Source organism: Astatotilapia calliptera, chromosome 16, assembly GCF_964374335.1.
Source record: "Astatotilapia calliptera chromosome 16, fAstCal68.1, whole genome shotgun sequence".
Classification (NCBI taxonomy): domain Eukaryota; kingdom Metazoa; phylum Chordata; class Actinopteri; order Cichliformes; family Cichlidae; genus Astatotilapia; species Astatotilapia calliptera.
Window position 1 is genome coordinate 20,398,139 of NC_137437.1, and position 27,504 is coordinate 20,425,642.

The following is a 27,504-nucleotide window of genomic DNA, read 5'->3' on the forward strand; positions in this document are numbered from 1 at the left end:
CTGGCATATGAGGCATTTCAGATTTACTGCGCCGGCCTGTGGTGTTATTTTAACTTGTTGAGAAAAACATTCAATCAAAGCAAAACTGTGCTCTTCGTTTTGCCCGTTACCTTGTCATATATTGTATACTGATAATCATTAGGTAGGAGCAGCGATAGGGTGCTGCAGGTGATAAAGCGGTGACATTGTTATTGGAATAGATGTGGTATTGAGGTGGTGTGGTTCCTCCCAGTCTTTGATTCTTATGGGCTTTAAACAGGAAACTAGGATTACAGATAATGACAGGGACCCCTTAGAATCAATCCAGCCCAGGAGCCGCCGTGTGAAAATGGATTTGTGTGATGCTGCTCTTTGAGATCCGTCCAATCCCAGCCTCGGAGCTTGTGAGGCTAATCTCATAATTGCTCTAACCCCCTCGTATTGTTCTGACTGAGGGTTACCATTAGCTGTGAGGATATCTTTGTCCTGCAATGTCAGGTGTCCTGCTGGACAAGAACACGTAAAGGAAAAAAAAGATCATGCAGTTAAGAAAGTGCCAAAGATAACAGTAGGTGGTTAGTTGCAGTGCTTTCTCGTTGCTTGAATGTTAATGTTTATCTAACATTCAAAAAAACACTCGGCTGGTGGAAGATTTCTTTTTTCATAGTTTAAAAAAGTATATCGTGAATTTCACTTCCACATTTCAGAGAGAAATGTGTGACTTTTTGCTTGAGCGATTTCAAAATGCACTTATTAAGAACAGTCTTGTTGTCGAACTGATTATTTTAATGTCTATTTAAATCATTTATTTATTATCTGCAGGAGCAAAGGTGTCACATTTATTCGAGAAGTGCAAAAAGGGAAGTCACAGCTATTGATTAAGTATAAAAAAAAATGTGACCACAGTGGCATCATCTGTTTGTTTTTTGAACTCTTTTGAAAAGAAGCCATGAGGTGAACTGCTGACCTTAGCCACTTTTCCACCTAAAAGTGGCTAAACTGTCTTTCTGTGCAATTAATTTAAGAATACCTCAAATTACAACAAGGACAAAACAGCGTGAAATGACATACAAATGTCTTTAAAAGTCTGAATTAGGTTAATGATACAAAACACAACATTTAACACCATAAAGAAGGTGCTGAAAACAAAAAGAATCAGGTAACATATTTAACAATAAAATAAAATGAATGAAAACCCAAACTTCAGCAAATATTCTTGACACTTTTTACTGCTTTATGTCTTAAAGTGGAAATGAATGCCCTCCTACTTTTGGCATCATTTTAGGATCACTGAAAATATTAGGACCTGTTTTATACATATATATATATATATATAAATCCAGTTTTTGTATTTTTATTATGTTTCTTTCTCTTTGATAAAGGACGTGTAGTCAAGTCTGATTTTTAGTTGAGAACTTGAACGGAAAGAAAGTCAAACTCTGAAAGGAAATGCCACCTTTAGAGTGCAGTCTCCCACAAACACTCATATTTTCAGCTGCTCTCATGAATATGCATGCATGCAGCGAATAACAAATACGTTCATGTTAATCAAGTCCTCCAACGTGTTTTGCGACTGCTGTTTTTATTTTTTTTTAATCAGGTTGGTGAAAATCAAGGAGTGGGTGGACAGTCATGACCCCGGAGCCTTGGTCATCCCCTTTAGTGGCGGCCTAGAGAGCCTGCTGCAGGACAAGAGTGAAGAGGAGAGGCAGAAGTACAGCACAGAGCACAAGACGCAGAGGTTAATTAGCATTCAGTCTCCCCACACTTTATTATCAGCTGTGTCCTCCATGCACTCCTTTAATTGCATGTGCTGATAGAATAATAAATGGCAGAGTAATTACCATTATAAAGCAAAGGATCCCTCTTCTTACTGAACAACTCAGTCAAAGGGTTTTCCTCTAAATTAAGTTTTTAACTGTCATCTGTCATCTGTAGGTATAATTATAACTTGGGCATTTTGGGTTTATTGTTCTTGTGTGAAAACCTCTATGGAGAGAAAAATTGTGACAGCAGATTTTTTTCCCCCTTCTTTCTCTCAGCAAAGATCGAGGCATTGGGTTGAATTCTTAAAAATGTTAAATGAGTCTACAAGCCTCCTAATTAATCAAAGAAACCATTGGAGAGTTGAATGTCTTATGCGAAACGAAGTGACCCATCTTATTCACTTAATGAGTTTATATTGGAATGAATGGGGCCTTGCCATTGAGGTGAACTTTGTCTAGGCAGCAGCAGCGATAAAGAATACTTAAACAGTTCAGACCCCTCGATTCAAGCTGAAATCTCTCCCCACCAGTGCCCTGAGCAAGATCATCAAGGCAGGCTACGCAGCCCTGCAGCTGGAGTACTTCTTCACTGCTGGACCAGATGAGGTCCGTGCATGGACCATTCGGGTAAGTGCCAGCTGCCTGCTGTGCGCATACGTACATGTGAGCGTGTGTATCAGACTCACACACACACACACGAATACACACAGTATCCCATGTTCCACCCTGCTGGCACCTTCACTGATATCGCACACTTTCAACTTTGTCATGGTTGTGCTTTAGCTAGTCATTACAGACCAAGGATAACTTCAATTACTGGTGAGCTGCTGAACAGTGAAACTGGGGGCTACATTGATTGAGGAGGGCAACAATTGATTTTGCCCATTACGTCCATGAGAATGTTTCCATCCTGTGCAGATCTGCCTGCCCTCCTCCTGCCGCTGGAGATAAGGAGCCTGTGCATTGTGCCTGCCTAATCTGTGTGACGGAGGTTGTCTGTGCCAAAATTGATGTCGCTTTTCATTCGACTGTTTGTGGGCCTTGCTGGGGGCTCCTCCTCCCCGTGTGTCTCAGTTTACTGAGCCCAGCCCGCCAAGAGCTTTGTGCAATGGGATCGCAGCATTTACATCAATACAGATGTTTGCTTTGCATGTTGGTATTGTGTCCACTTATATTTTCTTTCCTTGAGCAGATAGAAGTATCGAGTGCAGAAATAATAAGCTATTTTGTCTGAGTAACATTTATAAGTTCATATCGGTGGTTTAAAAATACAACAAAGTAACTTTTGAGAAACTTCAACAACTAAAGATTTGGGTTGTATTCAGTCATACAAATTCATATCCATTCTTTCATCCCATCAGATATTTCAAAGGATTGTAATTTGAATGTTTTTTTTTTTACGATACAGAATGCTTTCAATCTCATAAACATAACTTGTCCGTTTGAAAAAAGGAGTCCCATTTTCAAAAAAGCATTGCAATTTTCCACAATGGCATCTATTCAAAGAACTTGTCACCAAGCAGATCATTATGGTTTTGTTCCCCGAGTGTGAGACCGTTCACTGTTCACATTTTGTTGTTCAATTTGTTCAAAATCTTGAAATAGCCCACTATAGATGGTGGAGGCAATAATGGTAGAAAAAGTCTCATGTGTGGGCGGGTTACAGATTTGACCACTGATGGAAATACTGCTTAAATTTTTATCTTGCCCAAAGATGGCATCACTTGTCCACTTACAAAACACACATAAATAGGGGTGTTTGTTCTGCGTATGATGCAGCTTTACCAAGATCATTTTCCCTTGACTTTGAATAAGCTCATATTGGCTTCAGCCTATTTTCAGACATCTACTTTTCAGTGCATGGGTGGATTATTTTGCATAAGATTTACGAGTGCACTGTTCTTCACGAAAAGATGAATCGATTTTTCACACAAACAAAACACTAATTTAAAATGCTATCTCGTGCTTCATTATTATTACTATTATTGTTGTTATTATTGTTATTATTAGATAGAGACGTGGCTTCAGACAGTTACATTATGAGTAATACACAGGTTTCCAAATATGTCCTAGAGGACTCCAATATGCATTTGTAATATCTGCTATAGCAAATTGCAGTGATAAATGTCCTGTTTCTTTTTTAACTAATAAGAAAGACATTTTTTTTTAAAAAGCACAAGAATTTTCCTTTTTCTCCATTTAAATATATTTATATAAATATATAATAAAATTGCATGTTTCTTATAAGGAACACAATGTTCACTTGATTTTTTTTGGCATGAGAAAAAATGACACATACTTTTTTTTTAATGGGATCTATATGAATTTCTGCTCTCCACTAGACAGGGTCTCCTTTTTTTCCCTAATTCTTTTATATTGTGGTTGAAACAAAATTTAGCCACCTTCAAACGATTCACCAAAATCATATTTCGGGTGAATGTTAAATGTTTTGTTGGAGATTATATGACACCCATCCACACATCAAACTTGATCCTTTATTTTTCTTTTCTAAGCATTTTTAAACTAAGCACAACCCAGAGGGGAAGATGAGCTCACTCGCTCTTCATCCTCACAAGACACGTTACATTTTAGTCAGATGACATCACCATGTTTAGATGCACACGTCTCAGCATGACTGATGTCCTCGCTATTTAGAGCAAAGTCCCAAAACACTTCAAAGGCATCCTCGAAAACACGCTTGTCCTCCTCAGCATAACTGATTACAGCCAGCCTTGATTGTGTGTGAGGGGCATTTAGTCAGGTAAGCATCAGTGAGTAACTATATTAAGCCAATACATCTTGCATTGTAAAAACTACACTCAGTAATGTCGTGTTCCTAAGTCCTTTAACATGCTTTATTAGGCAGCCTCGAGGTGACCATTATCTATCAGCCTGCTCTGCATAGCTCTTAACTAGGACAATGTGGATCTCTTGTAATGCACCATATGAAAAAAATCCCTCCCTTAATCTATTTTTCTCCAGATAGACAAACCTTGATGCTGATTAATGGTAGTTAAACTCACAAGCACTCCGTCAATGAGATTGCAAGTAGATGGTAATGTATTAGAGTCATTAAATACGCATCATTCTTTTGGCATGAAATATGTTGACCCCAACCTGATTATATACATAATTAAAACTGCTCAACAGTTTCTGAGCACGGAGCTGCAGAGCAGAGAGGGAGCGAGCAGGTCGACAGGCAGGAGTCATAATGATGCACAGCAGCCACGTCACTTATTTGGGTCATTTGTCATTTCCACCCAGCATTATTTCAACGCATATAAATTGCACATTTTGTCAGTCACCAGTTTTGTCTTGGAGTGTTAGAGAGGGCTCAAAGTGCAATATATAAATTATATATACATATTTTATACATCTATTAAACTGTTACATGTAAATTGAAATCTCAAACAGCTCCAGTTAATATCAAATCTCTGCTGTGTAAATGTAAAAAGTTATAATACTCCAAAACTCACAGGAGTACATTCAACATAGTGAAATACCACTGAAGGGTTGAGCTGAATTTGAATTACCAAACTCTCACAATAGTAAAGGCCTGATGCAGTGGGGTCTATACCACGCTTGCTTCTCACTGCAATGCTGGGTCTTCTTGCTGTCATGACCAGAGAGCCGAGCAGCGACCCACAATGAGGCAAGATTGCTTGGACAGAAATCAATACCACCACGGAATGGGAATCAGGAGGCATTGATAGCAGTGCTGGGTCCTTATCGGTATCCAGGCTACCCTAGCAGGTCACAACTGAGTGGAAAGCTATCCAGAAATCAGGACTGAGGCAAGAATACCCCCGACTGAAAATCACCCCCAGAGTGATCACAACGCTATCACCCCATCAAACACCGTGTCGCTCGCATGCTGTAATCCATCTTCTCCAAAACAATTCATTTGTCCTCTCTTTTCCTTCCTTGTGACAGAAAGGAACTAAGGCTCCACAGGCTGCGGGGAAGATCCACACAGACTTTGAGAGGGGCTTCATTATGGCGGAAGTAATGAAATTCCAGGATTTTAAAGAGGAAGGCAGCGAGAGTGCTGTCAAGGTGAGCAGTCAGGGTGCCAGAGGAGATGAGGGGAAGTCTCCTGTGATCAGTGGAGCTGACAGTCGCCACACAGCTCCTACTGAAAACTGCTCTTCACCTTTACTCAGGGGAAGAAATTACTGCACACACTCCAGCACCACTCCTGACAAGCCAGCTGATTCTGGCTCTAAACACTGCCATTCTGCTCCAGCTGTGCATATCTTTATCACAATGTGTCTTAACTGGCTGATGGTAGTTCTTGCTCGTGGCTCAGCGCAGTCGCTCCAAGGAAGCACTTCTTCACCTCACCAGGCATTGATCAGATCTACAGAGTGCGCTGTTAGCTTAGAGCTCTCTGTTACCAAATCCCCAAGCCACTGTAGGCATGTGACAGTGATATAAAGCGGCAAGTTAAATAAAGTGTGAAATTCCTTAAATAAGGACTGTTTCATGGTTTGCAGCACAGAAATGTGACTTGCATGTCTTCTGTTTTTATGGGCAGTGTTTGTTTTGACCTTTTTAACTGCACCTTGTGGACACACCTATCAAGTGTATTAAGTCATTTCACTGCTAAAGGCAACACAATACTTTTCTTTCCTGCTCCAAGTTTGACATTGAAAATTTGTTTAAAATCTGCAAACTGCAATCAACTTATCGAATGCACACGGTTAATAATGAGTTCATCGACACTGTAGGATGCCTTTTAAATTAAAGGTGCACTTTTTTTTCAATCCTTTATTTTCTTTAACGAGAAAAAAATCTACTTTTAAATCTCAGTTAATTAAAGCAGAAGTGACTCTGATTTTATGTGCAACACTTGTGCGAAGCAGCTGTAAGCCATGCTGTCGCAATCCCCCTATCACCACCATCAACTCCATGTGCCCACTTACAGACTCAACTAATGTAATTATGGTGGCACAAAGGGCCCACGGGGACCAGTGTGGAAAGGAAGCACAAAAAAAAAAAAACATTTAAATCTCCTTGCTATTCAAGTCCTTTTTAATAAATATTTGATATTTAATGCATCGGCAGTGTATTGTCCACACCCTCCATAAGCTGCAAAAAGAGAGCGAAATATGTAAGTCTCTGGGGGGTTTCGCCATTGTTATCAGAGGTTGAGATCTCAGTGTCAGGTCCTTACTGCATGCTCTCTTACTAATCCCTTTTTGAGCCTCAGAAGAACATGGAGCGTTTCTGACTGTGGCATTAAGGTCCATGCTATTTAATGCCAGTTGTGGGAATAGGCTGTCTGAATAGGGCCAGTGTACAGGGATATCACATTATTAGTAATCATATCTGCTTAAGCCAAGCTTGCTGCTCCAGATGGCTGCTTTCAAGTGCAAATGAACCAGTTAGACGTGTCTGGTTTAATACATACTCAGGAATCACAAATAGCCATTGATTTTTTTTCCTGTCTCCCTCTCCATCCAGTGTTTCTGGTGGTATTGAGCTTGGATTAAATGGTCTCCTGAGCCTTTAAAGGGACATTGATTCTTCTAATTAATTGTGCACTGTGCAGAACCAGAATGCATAAACCTGTCCGTATTAGCACTTCAAGTCAATTATTTTGAGTTTGCCGGGAAGGAGAACAAACACTTACTGTACACAAAAGAAATGTTAGAACTTATTTTGTTTCCTTGAGAAGTTTTATAGTGCTGTAATCAAAGACTTATTAACATTTTGTGCTTGTGCACATGAAACTGAAATGGGCAGAAGAGAGGATTATCACTCAGTGGGAATTCAGGCACCCCTCAAACAAAACATGCGTGCACTTGTGTGTGCGTGCGTGCGCCTGTGCAGGCGTGTGTGTGTGAGTGTGTATGCATGTGTAGATGAACATTTGCAAGTGTAATTTTAGTTCAAGTTAAATCTTTTCTAATATTATTTAAATTATAAAGAGTTTTTAATCTGCTCGAGTTCATCCACATGACAGACTAGCTATTTCTTAGCATACAGCTTACAATCTTTTATATTATTTTAATGATTCTTTTTATTTTTTTAACCCCACAGGCAGCTGGTAAATACAGACAGCAGGGAAGAAACTACATCGTCGAGGATGGAGACATCATCTTTTTTAAATTCAACGCGCCGAACGCACCAAAGAAAAAGTGACGCAAGAACAATGCGTTTGTTTGCACAACTGACTGTCTTGTTGCCTTATATCTGGCCACTTTTACACTTTTTGTTTTCCATGCTGTAGGACTGAATCCCCCACTCGTGTGCCAAGGCACAGGTTCAGTAAACTCTGACAGCTTTGCTATTTAAGATCAGGATCGGCCCCCACTCCAAATTGTAGCAGCATTTGAAGGAGCATATTACTCTCCAGATACTTCATTAATCTCCATCACGGGTGCCAGCACTGACACAGCTGACAGCGGGGACAATGCCACCTGCTCCTCTCCCCCTTCTGCAGATAATGCATGTTTTACAGTAGCCCAGATGTCTACACTCAATAAAACATTTGACAAAACCAATCTGTGTGTGTTTTGGGATGTCTGTATTGAGTGGGAAGCTGCATGGGGATAGTGATAGCGGTCCTGCCGACCGCTGATTAGAGAATTAAAAGACACAGCTGACACTGACTGTAGCATAGAGGGGACAATTATAATTAAATCTGTTAACTGAAGCTGATTTTGGAAGGGCACATGCTGGATGCAGGTGTCTTGGCCAAAAGAAATGGTCACTTTAAATGATTATTTGCAAAGAGACTGAGTTAACCTTTCATTTATCATTTTTATGACATTATTGTATGATATTATACATGTGCTCTCTTTCACTATGCCACCAGCTTTTTGACTCTGTCCCTAAAAAAAAACAAAAAAAAAACAAAAAAAAACAAAAAAAAACAAAAAAAAAATAAGAATAGCACATTTTTTATGTTTAAAGTTTCCTACTCCCATCCTTGAACAACAAATACACATCTGCACACACACACAAAAATCCAAGAAATATTCATACAAGCCATATTTTTACAAAAATAAAAATAAAAACTCCAGCTTTTAGTATATTCTGTATGGTATGAAAATAGAAGTTGATACAATCCACAAGCACAACCAGAAAACGATTCCTGTTGTCTGAAGTAGTGTTTTTCTCACCCCCTATACTTTGTGTGTAAGTGTTTGTGAAGCGTTTATGCTGATGGAATTGTATGGCTGCAGCCGCAGTGCTCCAAAGTAAGATTGTATTCTCCGTGGGAGTCCGAACAAAGAGCTGCAGATCAGCAGTGCTTTGCTGAATATCTTGTAACCATTAAGACTGCGGAGAAAAAAATGGCTTTTTGATGGGAACAAAAAGATTGAATAAAAATGGTCATTTTTCAGAAAGAGTATTGCATATCCAAGTTTTTTGGATGGGATGTTTTATGGAGTGGAGCCTGTGCTCGCACTACAAAGCATAGTGTTTGTCATGGAAATAAGGTGGATTATAGTTTTCAGAGTTTGAGATCAGTGGCAAAATATAGGATAGTGTTTATTGTGGTTACTTAGAAAGAATGACGGATGACAACATGTGTATCAAATAACATTAAGCTTATTTTTCTTGGTAGCTTTACCATTAACCAGTGGTTTTAATCACTGAAATTTCTTGCAGCAGACCAAGAATGTTATTGCTACCAACACTTAGAGCTCTCGCGTACAGTATATGCTTTTACGACGGACTGCTTTGAGTTGACTGGTTTCTAAGTGAAACCATACAAATCCTCTGGAGAGCACAATGGGGGCTTGAGACTAAACTGTTTTTGCATTCTTCTCGGGGTGGTATTGGTGTTGGCCAACCTAAACCCAACACAGAAGATTATTCATCTGCTGCAGTTTTGAGGCTCGGGGATTGATGAGTTGTTCCCAGCGGTCTGGGTCATGGAGTATTTTGTTTTTCATAAAGTGACAATAAATCATTTCAGGGCAAGTAATAAAGCTATTTAGAATCATGCAGATGCAGTATAGGAACAAAACACCAGACCGAAAAAGTCCTCAACATGCTGTTTCAGGATTTGATACCAATAATTTTGCTGTCACAGAAGAAGCAAGGATTCATGAATTATAAAGTCATTGGGTGTCCTGACATCATGGAACACATTATAAAATATATATATATATGCACAACCTCACAGTTAATAGCAAAAACAAACCCGTGTTAAAGTATCCGTAAACATTACCGGGTGACATAGGTAGGACTGTAAAAACTGCCCGGCAGGGCTCATGAAACGAGCCCAGAAATGTGACAGAATCTCTGCTGGTACAAATGTGCCGTCAGCACCATCAATCAAGTGGTGCCACTCTGCCCCGAGGCAAACCACAGTGGCATCAAACCAAGAAGGACACAGAGTGGAAAGCTCACTTTAAAACACACACCCAACAAAACAGACTGCGGCCTGCTGCTGTAAATCACACGGACACCAAAGAGCTTTGAAGATTTTTTTATTTATTTTTTTAAACGGAATGTGTGAGTTATAACAAATAAACATATAAATAACTATGGCATTTTTCAGAGCAGTAACTACACACGAGGGATCGTGTTGGGAAATTCAATGGTTATTATAAACATGCTGTATCATATTATTACTGTGAGGAAATTATCTCTATTTTGGATAACAATAAAAATGTTGCCATGTTGTAATTGCTGCTATTGTGTGACTTCTCTGTGTGCCAAATGCCGTACGCTGAATGGAGGTAATACGGAAGCAGGATTGGACTTTAAGGGGGGAAAAAAAGTTTACATTCACATATGATACTTCATGCAAGCGTTTCCTCTCCTTCATGTTGAACTACCATGCTTTGAGTTATTGCTCCCACAGTCAGGGTGATAAAACATTGTCCAAAGTAGTGCTGAGTGAAAAGAATGCCATAAACAGCTGAGAGGAAGCTTAGAAAAGAGTATTTAAATCATAACCTCTGGAATTTAGTTTCTCTTTTTCTTTATTGTTGCCACATCACAAATCTCCTTTCTGTGCCATCATGGTCGCAGTCTTAATAACAAGTTAGGTGTTTAAACTATCACACAAAATGCAGCAAACCATCATTTAAACAATAAACGGCTACATCGTCTATGTAATGTCCAAGAAACGACTCCTGTGCATCTTCCCACCTTTACTGTTACGTGCTGCTCTAACTGCTGTGCATATATACTGGCCTCTTAATTACACACACCTGCAAAATCTATTGCAATTCAGAGCACCAGCTCTGAAACTATAATTACTAATAGTTTAAAATCCATAATTATAATCTTATAGTTGATATATAAAGGTGACAAGTAAAGGTGTTGCACTGGACTAGGTGTTTTGTGTCCTCTATTTTGTCATTACTGAGCATAATGCCAGGCATTATTTACTATGCAAAAATATGGAACTGCATTACAATTAATTGTGTAGCTGTAACTGTGGCCACCGAGTTTAACCTCCTGAGACGTTGTGTCCTCATATGGAAACGCTGCATTTTGGCTTTTCTGCTACTTATACTTCATTCTTCTCAATAAAATGTTTTTACTCTGTTAAACAATGGTGACTTTTCGGTTATGCTGTCAGGTTGAATCTACTCCACAATGACACATAATGTGTATCTGAGAAACTTATACCACGTTGCTGCACTCTGTGCTGCACCCTTGCTCCGCTGTTTACCGCACTGCTGGTTGTCTAGCTGCTGTTTATGTTTGTAAATGTATGTCTTTTCATACTTTCCACCTTTGTGCCTGCTGGTCGTTGTTTAACCTTTGCTTTTGTGCCATGCAATCTACTATCAAAGAACCGTCTATCCTTATATGTTTAAATAAAATTCATAGGTTCGATTGTGATCCCGAATGGGAAATGCATCCACACATCCTCTGTGTTGACAGGATGTTGAACTTCCACAATAAGAATATCATAAAAAGTTTTCTAGTAGCTACGTTTGACCTCAGCCCTCATTGTATAAAGCGCCTCTGACAAAGAACGGTATGATTGTTCCTGTCTCAGGTGCTTCATAGTTGTGTCTGACACACATTTGATATTCCATCCACACTTCTTCATTCTGCACCAGTTTCAATTTTTTCTCTCTGGACCCATTTACAGTGCCCCCAGTAGGGCAGTTTCTCTCTGTGGGGTCACTCTCTCTTGGACTGGCCTTCATGAAAACAACTGTCAATATGTTAATACGAAACACTCAGAGCCATTGTGGACTCACTCAGTTATCTTTCTTATTTCTACTATGTGCCACATAAGCAATGTCCACTCCTAGAAGCTGCTGCAGAGAAGTTTTTGCATTGCAACAGACTGCTTTGCTTTTATAGACTTTCAACTATAATTTCATAGAGTTTATTAATAAAACATTGCATTTGCATAGTATTTTAAAGGTCCTAGTTAAAAGGTCATTTCTGCCCATGCTACACTGAACTTTTACAGACAAAATGAAACGTCCACTGGGTAACTGCTCTGCAGATTTCAGATTCATCTCATGAGGTGCATACAAGATCTGTCAATACAATCTAATTTCCTTTGTTTGTAGCTATGGCTCTAGAGAATACTCACAGGTTTAAAGACAAACACAAGAGCAGTAACCTGCCTCTTGTAGGCCACTGCATCCACCAGAGTGTTGCATTTGTGTTGTTTTTAGGATATTTGACTCTTCCCTTTAACTTCGAGGTCTGTAGAAATTGTTGATACGTTTCCAAGGTCTCCTGGAGTAAGACAGACGTAGCTGCAAGGTTTTTCTAAAGCTGTTTCCATTGGCCTGTGTTTACCTGACATTTGGATTGACAGCAGAGTGATTGGAAATATCCACCATTCACTGCCGTGAGCTCCTGAGTGCACGGAAAGTGCTTTTGTAGTCTGGCTGTAATGGGCCAAGTTTGAATTGAAGGTTGGGAGAAATAGCCTCACTGCAGTCGCGCACTGTGAGGAACTGACACACCACAAATAATACTGAGAAGTGGGGTCCTGATAGCATCACAGCCACAGAGCAGATACAATAGCATGCAGACTCTCATTTCAATGCACTTTCACAATGTTGTAATACGCACAATCAGACGGAGGGGAAGAAATCCAGTCAAATACAACCTCAGATTCTGTCTCAAATGTGTTTTATCCCCAAGTAAATGACACAAAAACTTCCTATTTCCATATGCATCGTGGGAGAATTCAGAATCGGAATTTCACATATCATCGCCTTAAAGAGTAGAGTAAATCTCTTCCCTAAATTTTAAAATATGTATAAGCTAATCTAGCATTCTGACTCAGTACAAACCATCAGTTGTATTAGTTCAGTCCCAGCAGGCCACTAACTGAGTTTTTAGTCAAAATCCACCCTTTTGTTACTTTGCATGATGAGAAATTAAAAACCTTGTACACACAAAAATATTATATTCCTAAGTTATGGCACCAGCAAAGATAATAGTGGTTTGGTCGATTAAATTAGAGTCACTTTTTGATTGATTAACATTTTGATACTTGTGTTGTTCATCTTTTATTTCCATGGGTCCTTATATGTGTGTATGTGCATAAATGTGTGAGCAGGGAAATACTTGTCTGTGTGCTTTGCTGACTGATTTTAACTGCATCTTACTGTTTTTTATCTGCCCGGAAACTGCAGATGGAAATTAACTGGTAGCTAAATCGGATACAAACCATGCGATTCGTGTATTTTGTACATGGTCGCTGAAACTAATGAAAAGAAACCCAAACACCTGATATTTGCATTAGCTCGATTGCTTCTAAATGTGTGACTTCACAGCAGCCATCTCTAATGTTTTCTTGCAAAATGGTAGGCTGATCTGCAGGACCTGTGGTCCCATGATCTGTGACAAATGACAGAACATTAGCCACATTGGGACGTAACAAATATGGTTTTAGTACACCCTTTTTAAGCAACTTTATAAAATCTTCCTTCTTTAACAGGGAGAGGAATATTGCAAGTTTCACTTCACTACATTTGTCAAACAGTTGTAGTTTTTAACCCTACAACTGTTTACAACTTGCATAGTTCCCATTTCTGTATAGCTGTATATCTCAGATTCCTGTAAAGTTATTTATTTCATATTCTGTATAGTTTTTCATATTTATATCCTGTCCATATCCTGTACATAGCTTGTACTCACTACAGCCTGTACATACTTATAGTTATAGAATATTCACAACATACTTCATACCATGTACATTATAACATAATAGACCCATTTCTGTAATATACTTACATATCTATATTATTGCTAATATATATTGTAATATATCTATATCACTAAGCACTTCTGGATGGATGCAAACTGCATTTCGTTGCCCTGTACCTGTGCATGTGCAATGACAATAAAGTTGAATTCTATTCTATTCTAATTCTAGTTACTTTTCAGATTACAGTTTGTAATATTTTATCTGTGTCCCATTTCTTTTTAATAAGAGGTGAACTTGCTGGTGTGTTTCCGGTCATTGTCCTGTTGCATAACCCAAGTGTATTGTACTTCATGGCACAAACTGATGGTTGGAAATTCTCCTTCCGGATTTTCTGGTAGAGAGCAAAATTCATGGTTCCATCAATTACGACAAGTGTTCCAGGTCCTGAAACTGCAAAGCAGCCCCAGACCATCGTATTACCACCACCGTGTGTGACTGCTTTTTACGGAAGCGTAGAGCTGCCACCCAGGCAATAGAAAAATACAGCTATATCACAATATAACTTGAAAACTTTATTGTTCTAACAATATACTTTTCATGTTAGTACAATATACTTTTCACATTTGAACAACATAATATCACGTATTACAATGTACATAATTATCACGTTATAACAAAAAAAACTTTCACGTTCTTACAATATAAATATAATATTACATGAATGTGATAATTATGTCAATTGTAATAACGTGATTTTATGTTGTTGAAACGTGAAAAGTATATGGTTAGAACAATAAACTTTTCGCGTTATAACGTGATATAGCTCTATTTTTCTTTTGCCTGGGTGGCAGCTCTACGCTTCCGTAGCTTTTATCAAATGCTATGTTAGATTTACGCCATGTGTAACAGGACACAAACCTTCCAAAAATGTCAACTTTTGTAATGTCAGTCCCTAGAATATGTTCCCAAAATTGCCTTGAGGAGCATCAAGATGTTTTTTTGGCAAATGTGAAACAAGTCTTCGTGGTTTTCTCCTTGAAACTTTCAGATAAATACCATTTTTGCCCAGTCTCCCTCTTATTGTTGAACACTGAAGTTGACCTGACTCAGGCAAGTCAGGTTTGCTGTCCTTCAGATGTTGTTCTAGGTTCTTTTGTGACCTCCTGTATGAGTCACCAATGCGATTTTAGAGTAATTTCCTGGAAAGGTTCACCACTGTTCCAAGGTTTCTGAGTTTGTGGATAGTGGTTGTAACCGTGGTTCTCAAGAGTCGCAAAGTCTTAGGCTTTGCATAGATGTCAATTACTTTGTTTAGATTGCGGCATGGTGTGCTGCTTTTTTGAGATATTTTTGCCTACTACTCACAGTACTTAAAGTAAAGGATATGAATACTCACTATTGATCACTGATGAACAGGTGATCTGGTGGAGAACAGCTGTAGGTGGCAGACAGAGCTCTTGAACTATAGTTAAGATCATACAGAGAGCGTGACTGCCATGCTTTGGACTAAAACAGGGTTAACAACAATGTAAATACAACCCTCAGTGCCACCAACACAGTCCAGCTGAAAATGCATACCAAACAGGAAAAGAAGCCAACAAAGGATGACTGACGTGTCGGCTGACAAATAATAACAAGGTAAAACAAACCAGCAGCCAATCATTTTATGTGGAACGGCGGGATTTCCTGTATGTGACGCAAATGCTCCCAGTCAACAGCGGAGGCCCCACCCTTTGTGTTACCTACCGCCCGTCAATCAAAATAGAAAAAATCAGACACTTATCACTAATTTCCACGCGTATACAATCGGTGTAATCTGTTGATCATGTCCGGTGGCTTGTGACTATCAAGACTCTCCGTTTTAGGACAAGTCACGCAATGACTGGTACGTAATATCCATTATTTTTCACCCACGTATGCTAACGAGCTATCTCGGGCATCCTCTGGCTAAATTAGCTCGCTAGCAGGCTAGTGGGGATTCTCGATGGTGATAGTGCTAATCATCGCCGGCTAAGTTGGCAGCAGCGGCTAACGCAGGGCTCGATAGCTTAGCTGTCTAGATTAGCTTGTGTAGGACACATCACTGTTTAGCCTTCATTTAACTAATCAGTGCTACAGCCCCGTTAAATGGAGGTTTGTGATATTAGTAACAGCGGATGTAGTTGTCGGTTTAGTGGCTAACTGTACTTTAACGTGGGTGTGAGTCACAGGTTTGTTTAGCTAACGTTAGCTTCGGCTGTTCCCACAGTAAATGTTTTTCACTTCACAGCCCCAGAACAGCCAATGAAAGCGGATGATATGGCTGCCTTAGACGTGGACAGCAGTAAGAGCGACTTTTTGCAGCAGGAGGAAGGCAGGGGCAATCAGGTAAGATTTTTCTACTGTATCGTGTTTCTCGTCATAGGTCTTGCCTGCGGTTTTAGTAACAAGAGAGTTTGCATTACATATTTGAAACCAGGTGGGGGTTATTATTGTACCCTGATTTGAACTTCTCAAGCAACACTTCCTCCCAAGCTGCTTACAAATCCCGCCTCCTTCGCTAGATTTGATGGGACAGACTCCATTCAGACCCAAGCCTTATTTTTTAGGTGGTGTCCACGGTTTTGTCTGAGGGGCACTGAACAAGACAGCCATTTAACCAGTACATTCACTTCTTAGCATCAGTCACATTTTCTGTGCGGTTCAGACTGATGTCCACACACTTTATTCCTTTTAAACCTGCCCCTTTTGATCCAGAGACTTGGTCATCACCCTTCGACCTGCTAGACATGCTGACCCAACCTACACTGAGGTTGGGTCACTATATTCAGAGGTGGACAGCAGTACTGTCTGATGTAGTGAGCCAGCACCTCTGCTATATCTGATTCTATTTTAGCAGAAGGAAAGGTTTTGGTCACACCTGAGCAAAACTGTTGGTTGGACAGTAAATAAGCAGGTTCGGGTTACTTCATTTGTCCTCTTAGGTAGATTTGGTCGGCAGTAGTCAGTTACCCATCCCTACATGTGTATTTTCAATACAAACAACAGATAATCGTAGAAAAGATTAGGGGGGGAAAATTTGTATCAAAGCTATGATTTGTTTATCTGACTAATAGCTGCTGGAACAAAGCTGCTCTTTAGGCCTGAAACCTTCGTCTAGAAGGAGGAAACTGAAACACGATATGCAAAGGGTGCAAGTCGTTGAGTAAAACTAAACCAACCAACCAGCGTAACCATCGTGTGTACTGGGATGTTGGGTTCAGCTGTGGCTCACCAATCAGGCTCTTAGACCATTTAACAGTTTGAGTTCTTTACGACTCAATATCCAAACCATAGCATCAGGGTACGGGCTAAAACAGAGCCAATAAAAGCACAATCAAATTATGGTTTTATCGTTGTGGAAGTGAGCAAGCCATCTCAAACATGACAGGCTCTGGTGCCCTTTTTTACAAACAGCTCCACCATTTGCTTCAAAGTCCAGCTTTGAATCAATAAACAAACATTTGTTTGACGTATTTGTAGTTATAAACTGAATTAAGTAAACTAAATACTCCCTAATTCACAATGGGTCACGCCACTTGTTTTATTTGACAGGGATTTGTTTTGGTTTGGTTTAGACCTATGCCCTTCCTGATTCCTGAAAAGGATTTGTACCCATTTTACCCATGGCTCACTGATATATCATGGCAGGTTCATAGTCTATAGTATAATATTGCAATGTACACAGTCAGACAGAGGAAACTGATACCAATTCTGTGTCAATGTCTTTTATTCGCAAAGTTAATAATACAAAAACATCTTATTCCCATATTCATCATGGGAGAATTCAACATCAGGATTTTACTTATCATTACCTTGATGAACAGAGTCAATCTCTTTTTCCTGCTCCATGTAAGCCATCAGTTATACTAATGCTAACTCAGTTTTTATTCCATTTCATGCCTTTTGTTATTTTTCCAAGCTGAAAAATAAATTCCACGATTCCTGAGTTTTGATATAAGAACTGGTACTGGGGAAGAAGATGTTGGTTTGGTGTATTAAATGGCAAAATAATTATCTGCTTAATAATTTTAAACATAAGATACACTGGCAACATCTGCACATTTATTAAAACAATTGATCAACATGACAAATAAAGGGACATGAGATGTATTTAGTTAGATAATATTTTTAATTCATAAATGAGCTCGAGCAGTGGCAGATTATCTAAAAGGCTATTTTAATACCTCTCCTTTTACTGTAGCCTAATGTATGTGCGTATGTGTGTATATACGTAGGTATGGATAGATAGAAACATATATGTGTATATATTAAAAAAAAAAAAAAAATTACACATAATATATAATGTAATTACAAGGAGGTATTTCTGTAGTCTATTGATACTAGATAGTGGAAAAGGGGTGGGATTAAATAAGCTTATGCTTCTTCCTGCTCCTTTTTGAACATGGACGTTATTTGGAGTTGTGGTTGCTCGTTTTCCTTTTGTTTGCTTTGTTCATTTGTCTCTTTTAATTCTATTTTTTTTTTTTATACTTTTTCAACATGTTCAAAATAAAGATTCAATCAATCAATCAATCAATCAATGTAAGGGTAGTTTGATCACATTTAGCATAATGGTTGTCTTTTTGTAAGTCATTGCAAATTCACCTTCACAGCCCAAGGTCAAGTTAAAGTGTTTAGGAAACAAGGTTTGTTTTTTTAAACTATTCCTGTGTTAAACTAAGGTTGACTATAGCTTCTGTTTTACAACGGGATAAAGACAGGCCGTCCATTTTTCAATGTAGTTTTCAGTCTCTCATCTTAGCCTGTTGTTTTACACTTTAATCTGTTGTTAATGAAACTTCAACATCAATCAATCAGAGAAAAAGCTCTCCAACACCTTAAGATGAGCTGATAGACATTAGTTTTAATAAGCTTTAGTGTTTTAATTTTTCTGTAAATGTCTGTTTAATTTACTTCCATCACTCGGTCAGGATTTCAGGTTCTTGTTTTGTTAGGTCAGTACTGAAGACTTAACTGAAATAGACATACAAGCCTGCATGTATTTTTGTTGCTCAATTTCATTTATTCTTTGATGATATCAGTATGAGCTCTGAAATTTGTGTCTGTGAAGTAAGTTTGCAGTTTTTGGTTTTCATATTTTCATAAGAGAAAGTTGTTTCGCTATGTTCGGTTTCTGTTTCTAGCTGGTCCGAGGTTATTGATGTATTATGCATAGTATTGCTCAATATTTCTTTTATTAAAAACAAATGTGACCAAAACACTGCTGAGAATCAGCCATGTCTGCTTGAAGCAAGGCGTGCACCAATTCCATGCATTCACTTTAAAAACAAATCCAGCAGAGACAATGTATTATAAATACAACCTCAGCTCGTTACAGCTCGGATGAGAAAATCTCATATAAGAGATGTTTGATGCAGTCAACACAAACAACGACATGCCCATTCACTCAATTGAACTGTAGTGGAAAAACCTGGCGTGGATCAAACAATGAAATAAGACAACCAAGTACAGTTAGGTGTAGGGATGGGTATTGATAAGATTTTAACGATTCCGATTCCATTTTCGATTCTGTTTAATGATTCGATTCTTTATTGATTCTCTTATCGATTCTTCTTTTTAAAAAAGGAGAACACTAAAGTCGATTAGCTTAGAACTGTGTTTTATATCTTCTCTTTGAACAAGATAGAAATTTCGGAGTAACATGGCCTTACAAACCCAACAGTGAGATCTTAAGAGATCCACAGCCTACAGCTCTTCAATGGGGTGTCACAGGGTCCCCAGGAAAAAAAATGTAAATGTAAAATAATAAAATAAATATTCTCCTGTAGCAATAACAAAGTTTAACATAAATTATTCTGTAGCAATTACACAAGAACATCCAGTAATGTCCCTGCCTACAATTAAACACATTCACTTACCAAAGTGAAATCGGGGCATCTGCTGTGGCAAATGGGTGCAAACCTTTGACCACAAACTTAGTCACTGCTCGGTGACATTCGTCTATCCTGGCCTGAAAGGAGACGCTACCGGTAGACTGCAGCGAGAACTGCCAGCATCTGAGCCAGCCAGACTCTGTCTGTCTCATCATGGTCACCTAAATGCACAGTAATGGCAGGTTTTGTAATAAGGCAGATCGCGCTAACATAATATGCACTGTTAGTTGATTATTTACCTGCCGCATTAACGGGAGAGGACGTGCAGAGGACGTGTTGCCACTGCTGCTGGGTTGAGATTCACGAGTCCGGAGCGGAATTAAAAACACGACATTCATTTATGGTCATCGCGTGTTTTGTGAGCAAATGCTTTTGCATATTCGTAGTGTTTCCTCCCTTAAATGAAATATCTACTTTGCAAGTATTGCAAGTTGCCCTGTTGTCATCCGTTCTCGTAAAGTATAACCAAACTTTTGAGCATTTGAGCCGCTTACGCACCGTGTTTCCGGCCAGGTAAGCGACGCTCCGCAACGTGGTGACGTCATTCGGGGCGACTGGAATCGATAAGAGAATCGTTTGCAAAAATGGCAAATAATTCCAAGGAATTGAAACAGTGAGAACCGGTTCTCAACAAGAACCGGGTTTCGATACCCATCCCTAGTTAGGTGTGTTGTCCATATAGCATCGATGCAGGACACTGATAACATTGGGTAGATTGACTAGCGCTTGCATCTTCGAGGTTTGTGGTTCGACTCTCCTAGTCAGCTGTGGCGTTTGCGTGTTCTCCCTGTGCCTGTGTGGGTTTCCTACACATGTGTCAGCTTCAGTCTTCTTAGGTAATCAGTGATTCTAAATTGGCGGTGGATGTGAGGGAAATAAAGTGCTTGAAGTGTTGTATGAATGTAGAGAGCTTTGAGTGGTCACTAAGACTAGAAAAGTAATAGTTAGATGCCAGTATATCATCTATTATTGGAGTCAATGCTACAGTGCTAATAAAAGACAAAGGGAATCAGCTTAGTTACATTAGCATGAATAGGAATGGCAGACAGACCTCTAAATTTCAGCCAAACAAAAGAATTATGGTCATTTAGCAAATGCAGGTTTTTATTTTCATACAGTCATCTTTGTACCTTAAAAGATGAATATAACTAGAGTTCTGAATCTACTTTTTAAATGTGTTTTATTTTATGTGATTTGTTTTCTTTCTCAGATCTCACATCCATCTACGCAGCTTACTGGGACAGAGAAATGGGAGGTGTTAACCCCCACAACAGCAGCAAAAGATGAGTCTGGAATAGTACAGATCCAAAGTCAAGGGATATTAACGTCAAATGGGCAGTATGTTCTTCCTATCCAGAACTTACAGGGTCAGCCAATCTTTGTGACGTCAGGAACGGACGACTCCTCTGCCAATTCAGTGCCTAACATTCAGTACCAAGTAATTCCTCAGATTCAAACAGCAGATGGACAGCTGAGCTTCTCCACGGCCAGTGTGGAAGGACCAACCCTGACTCAGGATGCTACGGGACACATTCAGATCTTGCCTGATGGTAGCCAGAGTCTCAGTGTGACATCAACTGCAAACATCCTTAACAACAACCAGAACCTCGTTTCACAGACTGCTAACATCCAGCAGATCCAGGGGGTTTCTATTGGCAGCTCCACCTTCAACAACCAGGGCCAGGTTGTTACTAATGTGCCTGTGGGTTTGCCCGGGAACATTACCTTTGTTCCTGTTAACAGCGTAGACTTGGACTCCCTTGGCTTGTCTGGTGCTCAAACTATAGCAACAGGGGTCACTGCTGATGGCCAGCTAATTATGACAAGTCAGCCTGTGGATGGCTCTGAGAGTCTGGCTAAGACAGATGACCACCTCTCACAGACACTACCAGTAAATGACTCGAATGCAAATCCTGAGATATTTGTGCCAACGTCTTCCTCTCTACACGTTACAGCAAGCGAAGCAGGTCTGCTAACCCAGAACACTTCATTACCATCAGTGGCTACGGAGCAAGCCAACTCAAGTTCTGGTCTCCAAGAAGGCTTCGTCCAGCAAAATCAGGAGCTAAATGTCCATGCGTCATCAGCTCAGCCAATCATCCAGCTGCAGCAGGTTCCTGTTCAGACCACCAACGGACAGGTGGTGCAGTCAGTGGCGGCAGGTGGGCAGAGTCTGCAAAATGTGCAACTGATCAACCCGGGAACCTTCATCATCCAAGCTCAGACAGTTACGCCATCAGGTCAGATACAGTGGCAGACCTTTCAAGTGCAAGGAGTGCAGAACCTCCAGAATCTCCAGCTGCCCACCACACCGCCCCAGCAGATAACTCTTGCTCCAGTCCAGACCCTGTCTCTGGGTAACATCAGCACAGGACAGATCCCCAACCTGCAGACAGTCACAGTCAATTCAGTGGCCCAGCAGGAAGGAGACACCGATCACCCTGCAGGTATAGTAGCTCTTCATATTGTCACAATACACTCGGGAGAAGAAAGATTTTGACCAATTTGTCCTTTTGTGGCATCTGTACATGTACCTTATTGGTATTTATCTCCTTTTTATGTTAGCTTAAATGCATCTTTTCAGAGTGGGACAAATTAGACCTTTGCTGTTGTTATTAGTGCGTGAACTTTTTTGCTCTCTGACAATTTTTAATGTAGTCGAACCCACCTACGAGTAAAGGTCTAATCAGCAATGGAACTTAAAACACATGTTAGACTGTCCGAGGCTCTTTTTAAAGGTTTTAAAGTCAAAATGCTCTTTCATTATTTTACATCCCATAATTATATTCTAATTCTCTTTAAGTTTCTTGCATATTTACTTTTAAATCTAGCCTGTTTAGCAGCTTCCAGAAAGGTCTTCCATGTGCAAATTACTTGTAAATTGCTATAATGTATTCAGTTACTAATTATACTAATGCAATGAAGGTCAGTGGAATTTGTTCTTGGTGCTCGGAGTAGACAATCCAGTGACGTCTTTGTATTTGTTTTACTTATTTATTCATAATATATTTATATAATAATCCATGTAACTTTTAGATTATGAGTTGTTGCTTAAAAGCACACTTGGAAATATCAACGTTGGTAATGGCTGGATTCCATTTAGATGCTTTTGTTTCAAGATCCTAAAGTTGTGCACGTGAAACATCGTCGTGTTTATGGGGACACAGGAATAACATTAAACAATTACACCAGTGCGTTTTCTCCAATGACCGCTCTGGTCCATATTGACATGATAGCATCCAACAGTTTCGGCAGATTTCACATCATAATGTGAATTTTCCATTCCCAGAGGTGCTGTATTGGGCTGAGATCTGGTGACTTGTGTAGGACATTTGAGTACCAAGAGCTCATTGTCATGTTCAAGAAACCGGTTTGAGATTAGCAAATTATCCTGGACATAGTCAGCAAAAATCCTCCTGTAGGGTGTGTTGTTTAAACAATGCTCAGTTGGTACAACGTGGCCCAAAGTGTGCCAAGAAAATATGGCCCACACCATTACACCAGCAGCAGCAGCCTGAACTTTTAATACAAGGCGGTCTGCATGCCTAAATGCACTGATTTGCCCCCATGTGTTTCCATTAAAGAGCAGTTAAACAGGTGGACCTAATAAAGTGGCCAGTGAACGTAGTCTGCTTAGTCTCATCAACACTCATTGTTTACGTCCTCAAAACGTCTTTGTGTTTCAACTTTATATGTAATTATTGCTGTCATAACATTGTGATGAAATTTCTGATTGTAGCAAAGTCCATCCACCCATTTTCTGTCACTCATGTGGGCCAAAAAGTCCACAGGGTACGCTTAATTAGTCATCAGAATTCTCACTGATACATTAAGTCTGCTGCCTTGCTGTCAATCACACACAGTTACAAAGCAGCTCTCACTGTTCAGGCTTTTTGGCCAGTTATAACTGAAGACTGTTAATATTAATTTTTAGATATTCAGATCAAGGAAGAGCCAGACTCTGGAGAATGGCAGCTTAGCACTGATTCTACCCTGAACACGAGCGATCTGTCCCACCTCCGAGTCAGACTGGTGGATGAGGAGGATCAGCTTGGCCAAGAGGGCAAGAGGCTGCGCAGAGTGGCATGTACCTGCCCTAATTGCAGAGAGTCGGGTGGCAGGTGAGTAATCTTGACCTTTGTTTCTTTTGTTTCTCTCATCTATGTATCAGTATCTTTAATGTCAGTGCCTGTGTTTCGCAGAGGATCTAGCATGGGGAAAAAGAAGCAGCACATCTGCCACATCGCGGGCTGTGGGAAAGTATACGGAAAGACATCGCACCTGCGAGCACACCTGCGCTGGCATTCAGGGGAGCGACCTTTTGTTTGCAGCTGGATGTTCTGTGGGAAGAGGTTCACACGCAGCGATGAGCTGCAGAGGCACAGGAGAACACACACAGGTGCCCTTTTTTTTGCTCCCTTGATGTTTGCACATCAGGAAAACATCCATAAAATCAGTAAAATGTGTTAATTTGTGCCCTGCAAAGCGTGAGTCACCTAAGAAATAACAGCGTTTGTCCCCCTCTGGATTTAAAATGTCAGGTTAGGATTGAAGACCATTGTGAGAAAAACACACATAGCTAGATTCACTGGCTTGGAGGGAATCTTAAAATGTGCTTTAAACAGTTTGTCCTGCAGTTGAAGGATCTGTTAACAACAGTGAAACTTTACAACAATAGTGAGCTGAATGTTTATTGTTTTGATTTTTAGTCATGATTCATGAAATGCAGGAAGTATGAGTGTATGTATGAGAATTCCAGATAAATCTACTGCCACAACGTTAATGGCAGGACAGACCTTTGATAGCAATATCACCACTTGGTCATACTGTTATCTTTGCATATCGCTGGCAGAGCGAGGCCTCTGACAAGACGGGCTAAAGTAGCCTTTTATTACGCTGTCAGCTGCAGGATATGAACAGTTAGCATTCACAGTTAACATTTCAAGAGGATGTTCGATGATTGTAGGCTTCTAATTGGTAATAATTGTAATCAGCTGTATAGCGTCAATTTGTCATTTCTGTCAGTGACAGACTGGCTTTAGGAAACTAATTCAGATTAAACATTGGACCCAGGTCATACAGCGTTCAGTAACAGCACACAATAAAACTATTAAGAATGTGCATGTCGCTGGCAGTTCTGCCTTTTGTTATTTTTGTGTGTTCCACCTATTCATGGATCAATCAATTTGAACTTTGCTTGGCACTTTTTTTTTTAACTTCTTGTGATCTGGTGATAGACGACATGCTTAACCCTCTCCAAATGAATTCAGCATCAAACTATCTTTGAAACTGTTTCCTCTCTCTCTCTCTGGCAGGAGAGAAGAAGTTTGTCTGCCCAGAATGTTCCAAGCGCTTCATGCGGAGCGACCACCTGGCGAAGCACATTAAAACTCATCAGAACAAAAAAGGCGTGAACTCTGGCAGCGCCGTGGTGGCCTCGATGGAATCCGCAGGGTCCTCAGACAGTATCATCACCACGGCAGGCGCCACCCTCATCCTCACCAACATCCAGCAGGGCTCCAGCAACGCCCAGGACATCCTAGCCAACGCAGAGATCCCACTCCAGCTCGTCACCACAGTAGCGGCCAGCGAAGTCATGGAGTGATTTACACTCCGCTTATGAACTTCTGCGACCTCCCTCATACTGTATACTCCTACCTGCATTTTTATTCACGTTTTGAAGGAAAAAACTAAAATTATAAATATATAAATATATATATTTTAACACAGAAATAGTCAGTCCGTGTCCATCCTCAGCGCATACTGAGAGAAAACAAGCAAAGGTGGAAAAAGACATTGCAGTAAACACACAAGGAAATGCCTTATTTTGTACAATATTGTGTAGTTGAAAAATGTAGGATTCCACTTTCTTTTAAAATTTACTTATTTGTTAATAATGTGATTTTCATGAAAATGATTGGTAAGTTGAGCAGTTTCTTTTCTCCTCACCTTTTGTTGATGGTGTATTTTGATGATGTCCTTCATAATAGGCAAGCCCCCCCCCCCAATATTCCTGTGTGCAAAGACTAAATCTCACAGCAGAGCTAATTTTATCCAGCTGAAACAAAGTTATTGTTTATGCCCATGCAAATTTTACATTTTTTAAATTATTATTGTTATTATTATGCATTCTTGTTTCCTTCCAGCCTGCTTGCAAAGCCCTCCTTCCTCCCTTTTTAATGAGTTTCCTTAAGCCTGCTACATTTTGCAGGTGAAAATGGAAAAACAATCAAATTTTTTTTGTATTTTAATTCCTCTTAACATTTACTCTTGATATGATACACATTATTTGCATATGAAATATTTTGACTGAAGAGCCATTTATATTGGGCTTTACATAAACGACGCGTTTGCGCCATTGAAGGTTCAGAACATTTCAAATGGCTCCATTATATGTAATTCATGTGTTTTTTGGGGGGGTTTGTAGAAAAAAGAAAAAAAAATCCTTTTTGGAGGATTTCCAAATGAAAATATGTTGTAATATTAAGAAAAAAAAGCCATTTTTCTGGAGGTAATTGCCAAATTGAAAACCAAACTCAGGGTGACTCGTGACTGTGTGATGTAAGTAAAGGTAAATTACCCCTGTAGCTTCTCGGGCCATAGCGGGATGTTGTGGGAACATTTTTTTTTGTTTTTGATGGACGGAAAAGCTGAGGCCAATGAAGCTGTCATCATGTTACCTATTTGATCCTATCATGTCAGCTGTGCTTTATATTATAATTTCTCTTTTCATAGCACCCACCTGTTCATGTTAGGAAGTTTTCACCAGGATCTGGCTCTATCAGTCCTATCGCGCACTTGAAAAATGTCTGTATTACTAAAAAGTGGTACTCTTTTAAACGTCACTGCTCTCAACACTTTAATCTTGTTCAGATTTTGTATAAAAATATTTTGTATGTTTCCCAGCAAACTGTCTGTTATACCCACTGTCAGTAAATGTGCATTGCTTTTTTTTTTTCTTCTCGTGTTGTATTTCTTTATCTGCATGTTACATTCCCCTGTAGTGGGTTATCCATTTATGTCTCTTATTTCTTTCTTCTACTGCCACCTCCCAAACTGCTTAACTATTAAATTGAATACACATACACACTGAACATTAAATTTACTTGTTTCATATTTATTCTTTAGTTTTTTCCCCTATTTTGAGACCTTCCTCTTCAAGAGAGATTAAAATGCCATCTGAGTCAAATAGCAAGAAACGCATGAAGAAGAATCTTCATATTCTGTGCTAAACACTGAAGGTTTATCCTCACTCCAGTCTTCTGTATAAATATGTCAATATAGCATCAATATAAATGTTTCTGTTATACTTGAATGCTCTTTATTTTTTGATTTCTTCATTTTTTTTAATGTATCTTGGTTGTACCATGTCTGCTGTCTGAGGGCAGTTTGATATTTAATACTAAAACGACTAAACGTGAGACCAGTTTGAATTTTTTTCTTTTTTCTTTTCCCCCAAAGACGCATCAGCTCTTTGCAAAGCGCATACTGTGGGTTAGTAGTCCAGTAGATGTCACTACAGCCAAGGGATGAGGACGGGAGGTACGTTTGACCCCTTGACCTTCCCCGTGTAGCTGCAGCTAAGATGAAGACAGAAGTCTCCGAGGCCAATGAGAAGTGCAGACCCCACAATTAACCGCAAGTTAATGTCACACAGAAATGTCAGGAACATATTCTGCTGCTGGAGAACCAACTGCTGTCTCGTGACTTTGAACAAACCCTGCAGAGAGGCACGAGA

General features: G+C 39.6%; 2 protein-coding genes across 3 annotated transcripts in view; both read left to right on the forward strand.

The window, feature by feature from the left end:
- The window catches only part of LOC113007925 (obg-like ATPase 1), a 51,885-nt gene extending 43,631 nt beyond the window's left edge, over positions 1-8,254 (forward strand). For both annotated transcript variants that reach the window (XM_080290408.1, XM_026144988.2), the window contains exons 8-11: positions 1,580-1,720; positions 2,276-2,372; positions 5,679-5,801; positions 7,791-8,254. In XM_080290408.1, coding sequence (XP_080146534.1) covers positions 1,580-1,720; positions 2,276-2,372; positions 5,679-5,801; positions 7,791-7,892 — 463 coding nt within the window. In that variant the 3' untranslated portion in view covers positions 7,893-8,254. The remainder of the gene's footprint in view (positions 1-1,579; positions 1,721-2,275; positions 2,373-5,678; positions 5,802-7,790) is intronic.
- Positions 8,255-15,543: 7,289 nt separating this feature from the next.
- sp3a (sp3a transcription factor) lies at positions 15,544-26,718 on the forward strand. Its single transcript, XM_026144958.2, has 6 exons — positions 15,544-15,736; positions 16,121-16,218; positions 20,977-22,213; positions 23,701-23,887; positions 23,969-24,165; positions 25,082-26,718. Exons 1-6 carry the CDS (start codon positions 15,730-15,732, stop codon positions 25,369-25,371), a joined length of 2,016 nt encoding a protein of 671 aa, XP_026000743.1. The 5' UTR covers positions 15,544-15,729; the 3' UTR covers positions 25,372-26,718.
- Positions 26,719-27,504: the final 786 nt, after the last annotated feature.

Coding starts and splice junctions, on each gene's coding strand:
- sp3a (XM_026144958.2), top strand. Junction 16,219..20,976: donor AGGAAGGCAGGGGCAATCAG/GTAAGATTTTTC, acceptor TTTCTTTCTCAG/ATCTCACATCCATCTACGCA. Junction 23,888..23,968: donor TGCAGAGAGTCGGGTGGCAG/GTGAGTAATCTT, acceptor TGTGTTTCGCAG/AGGATCTAGCATGGGGAAAA.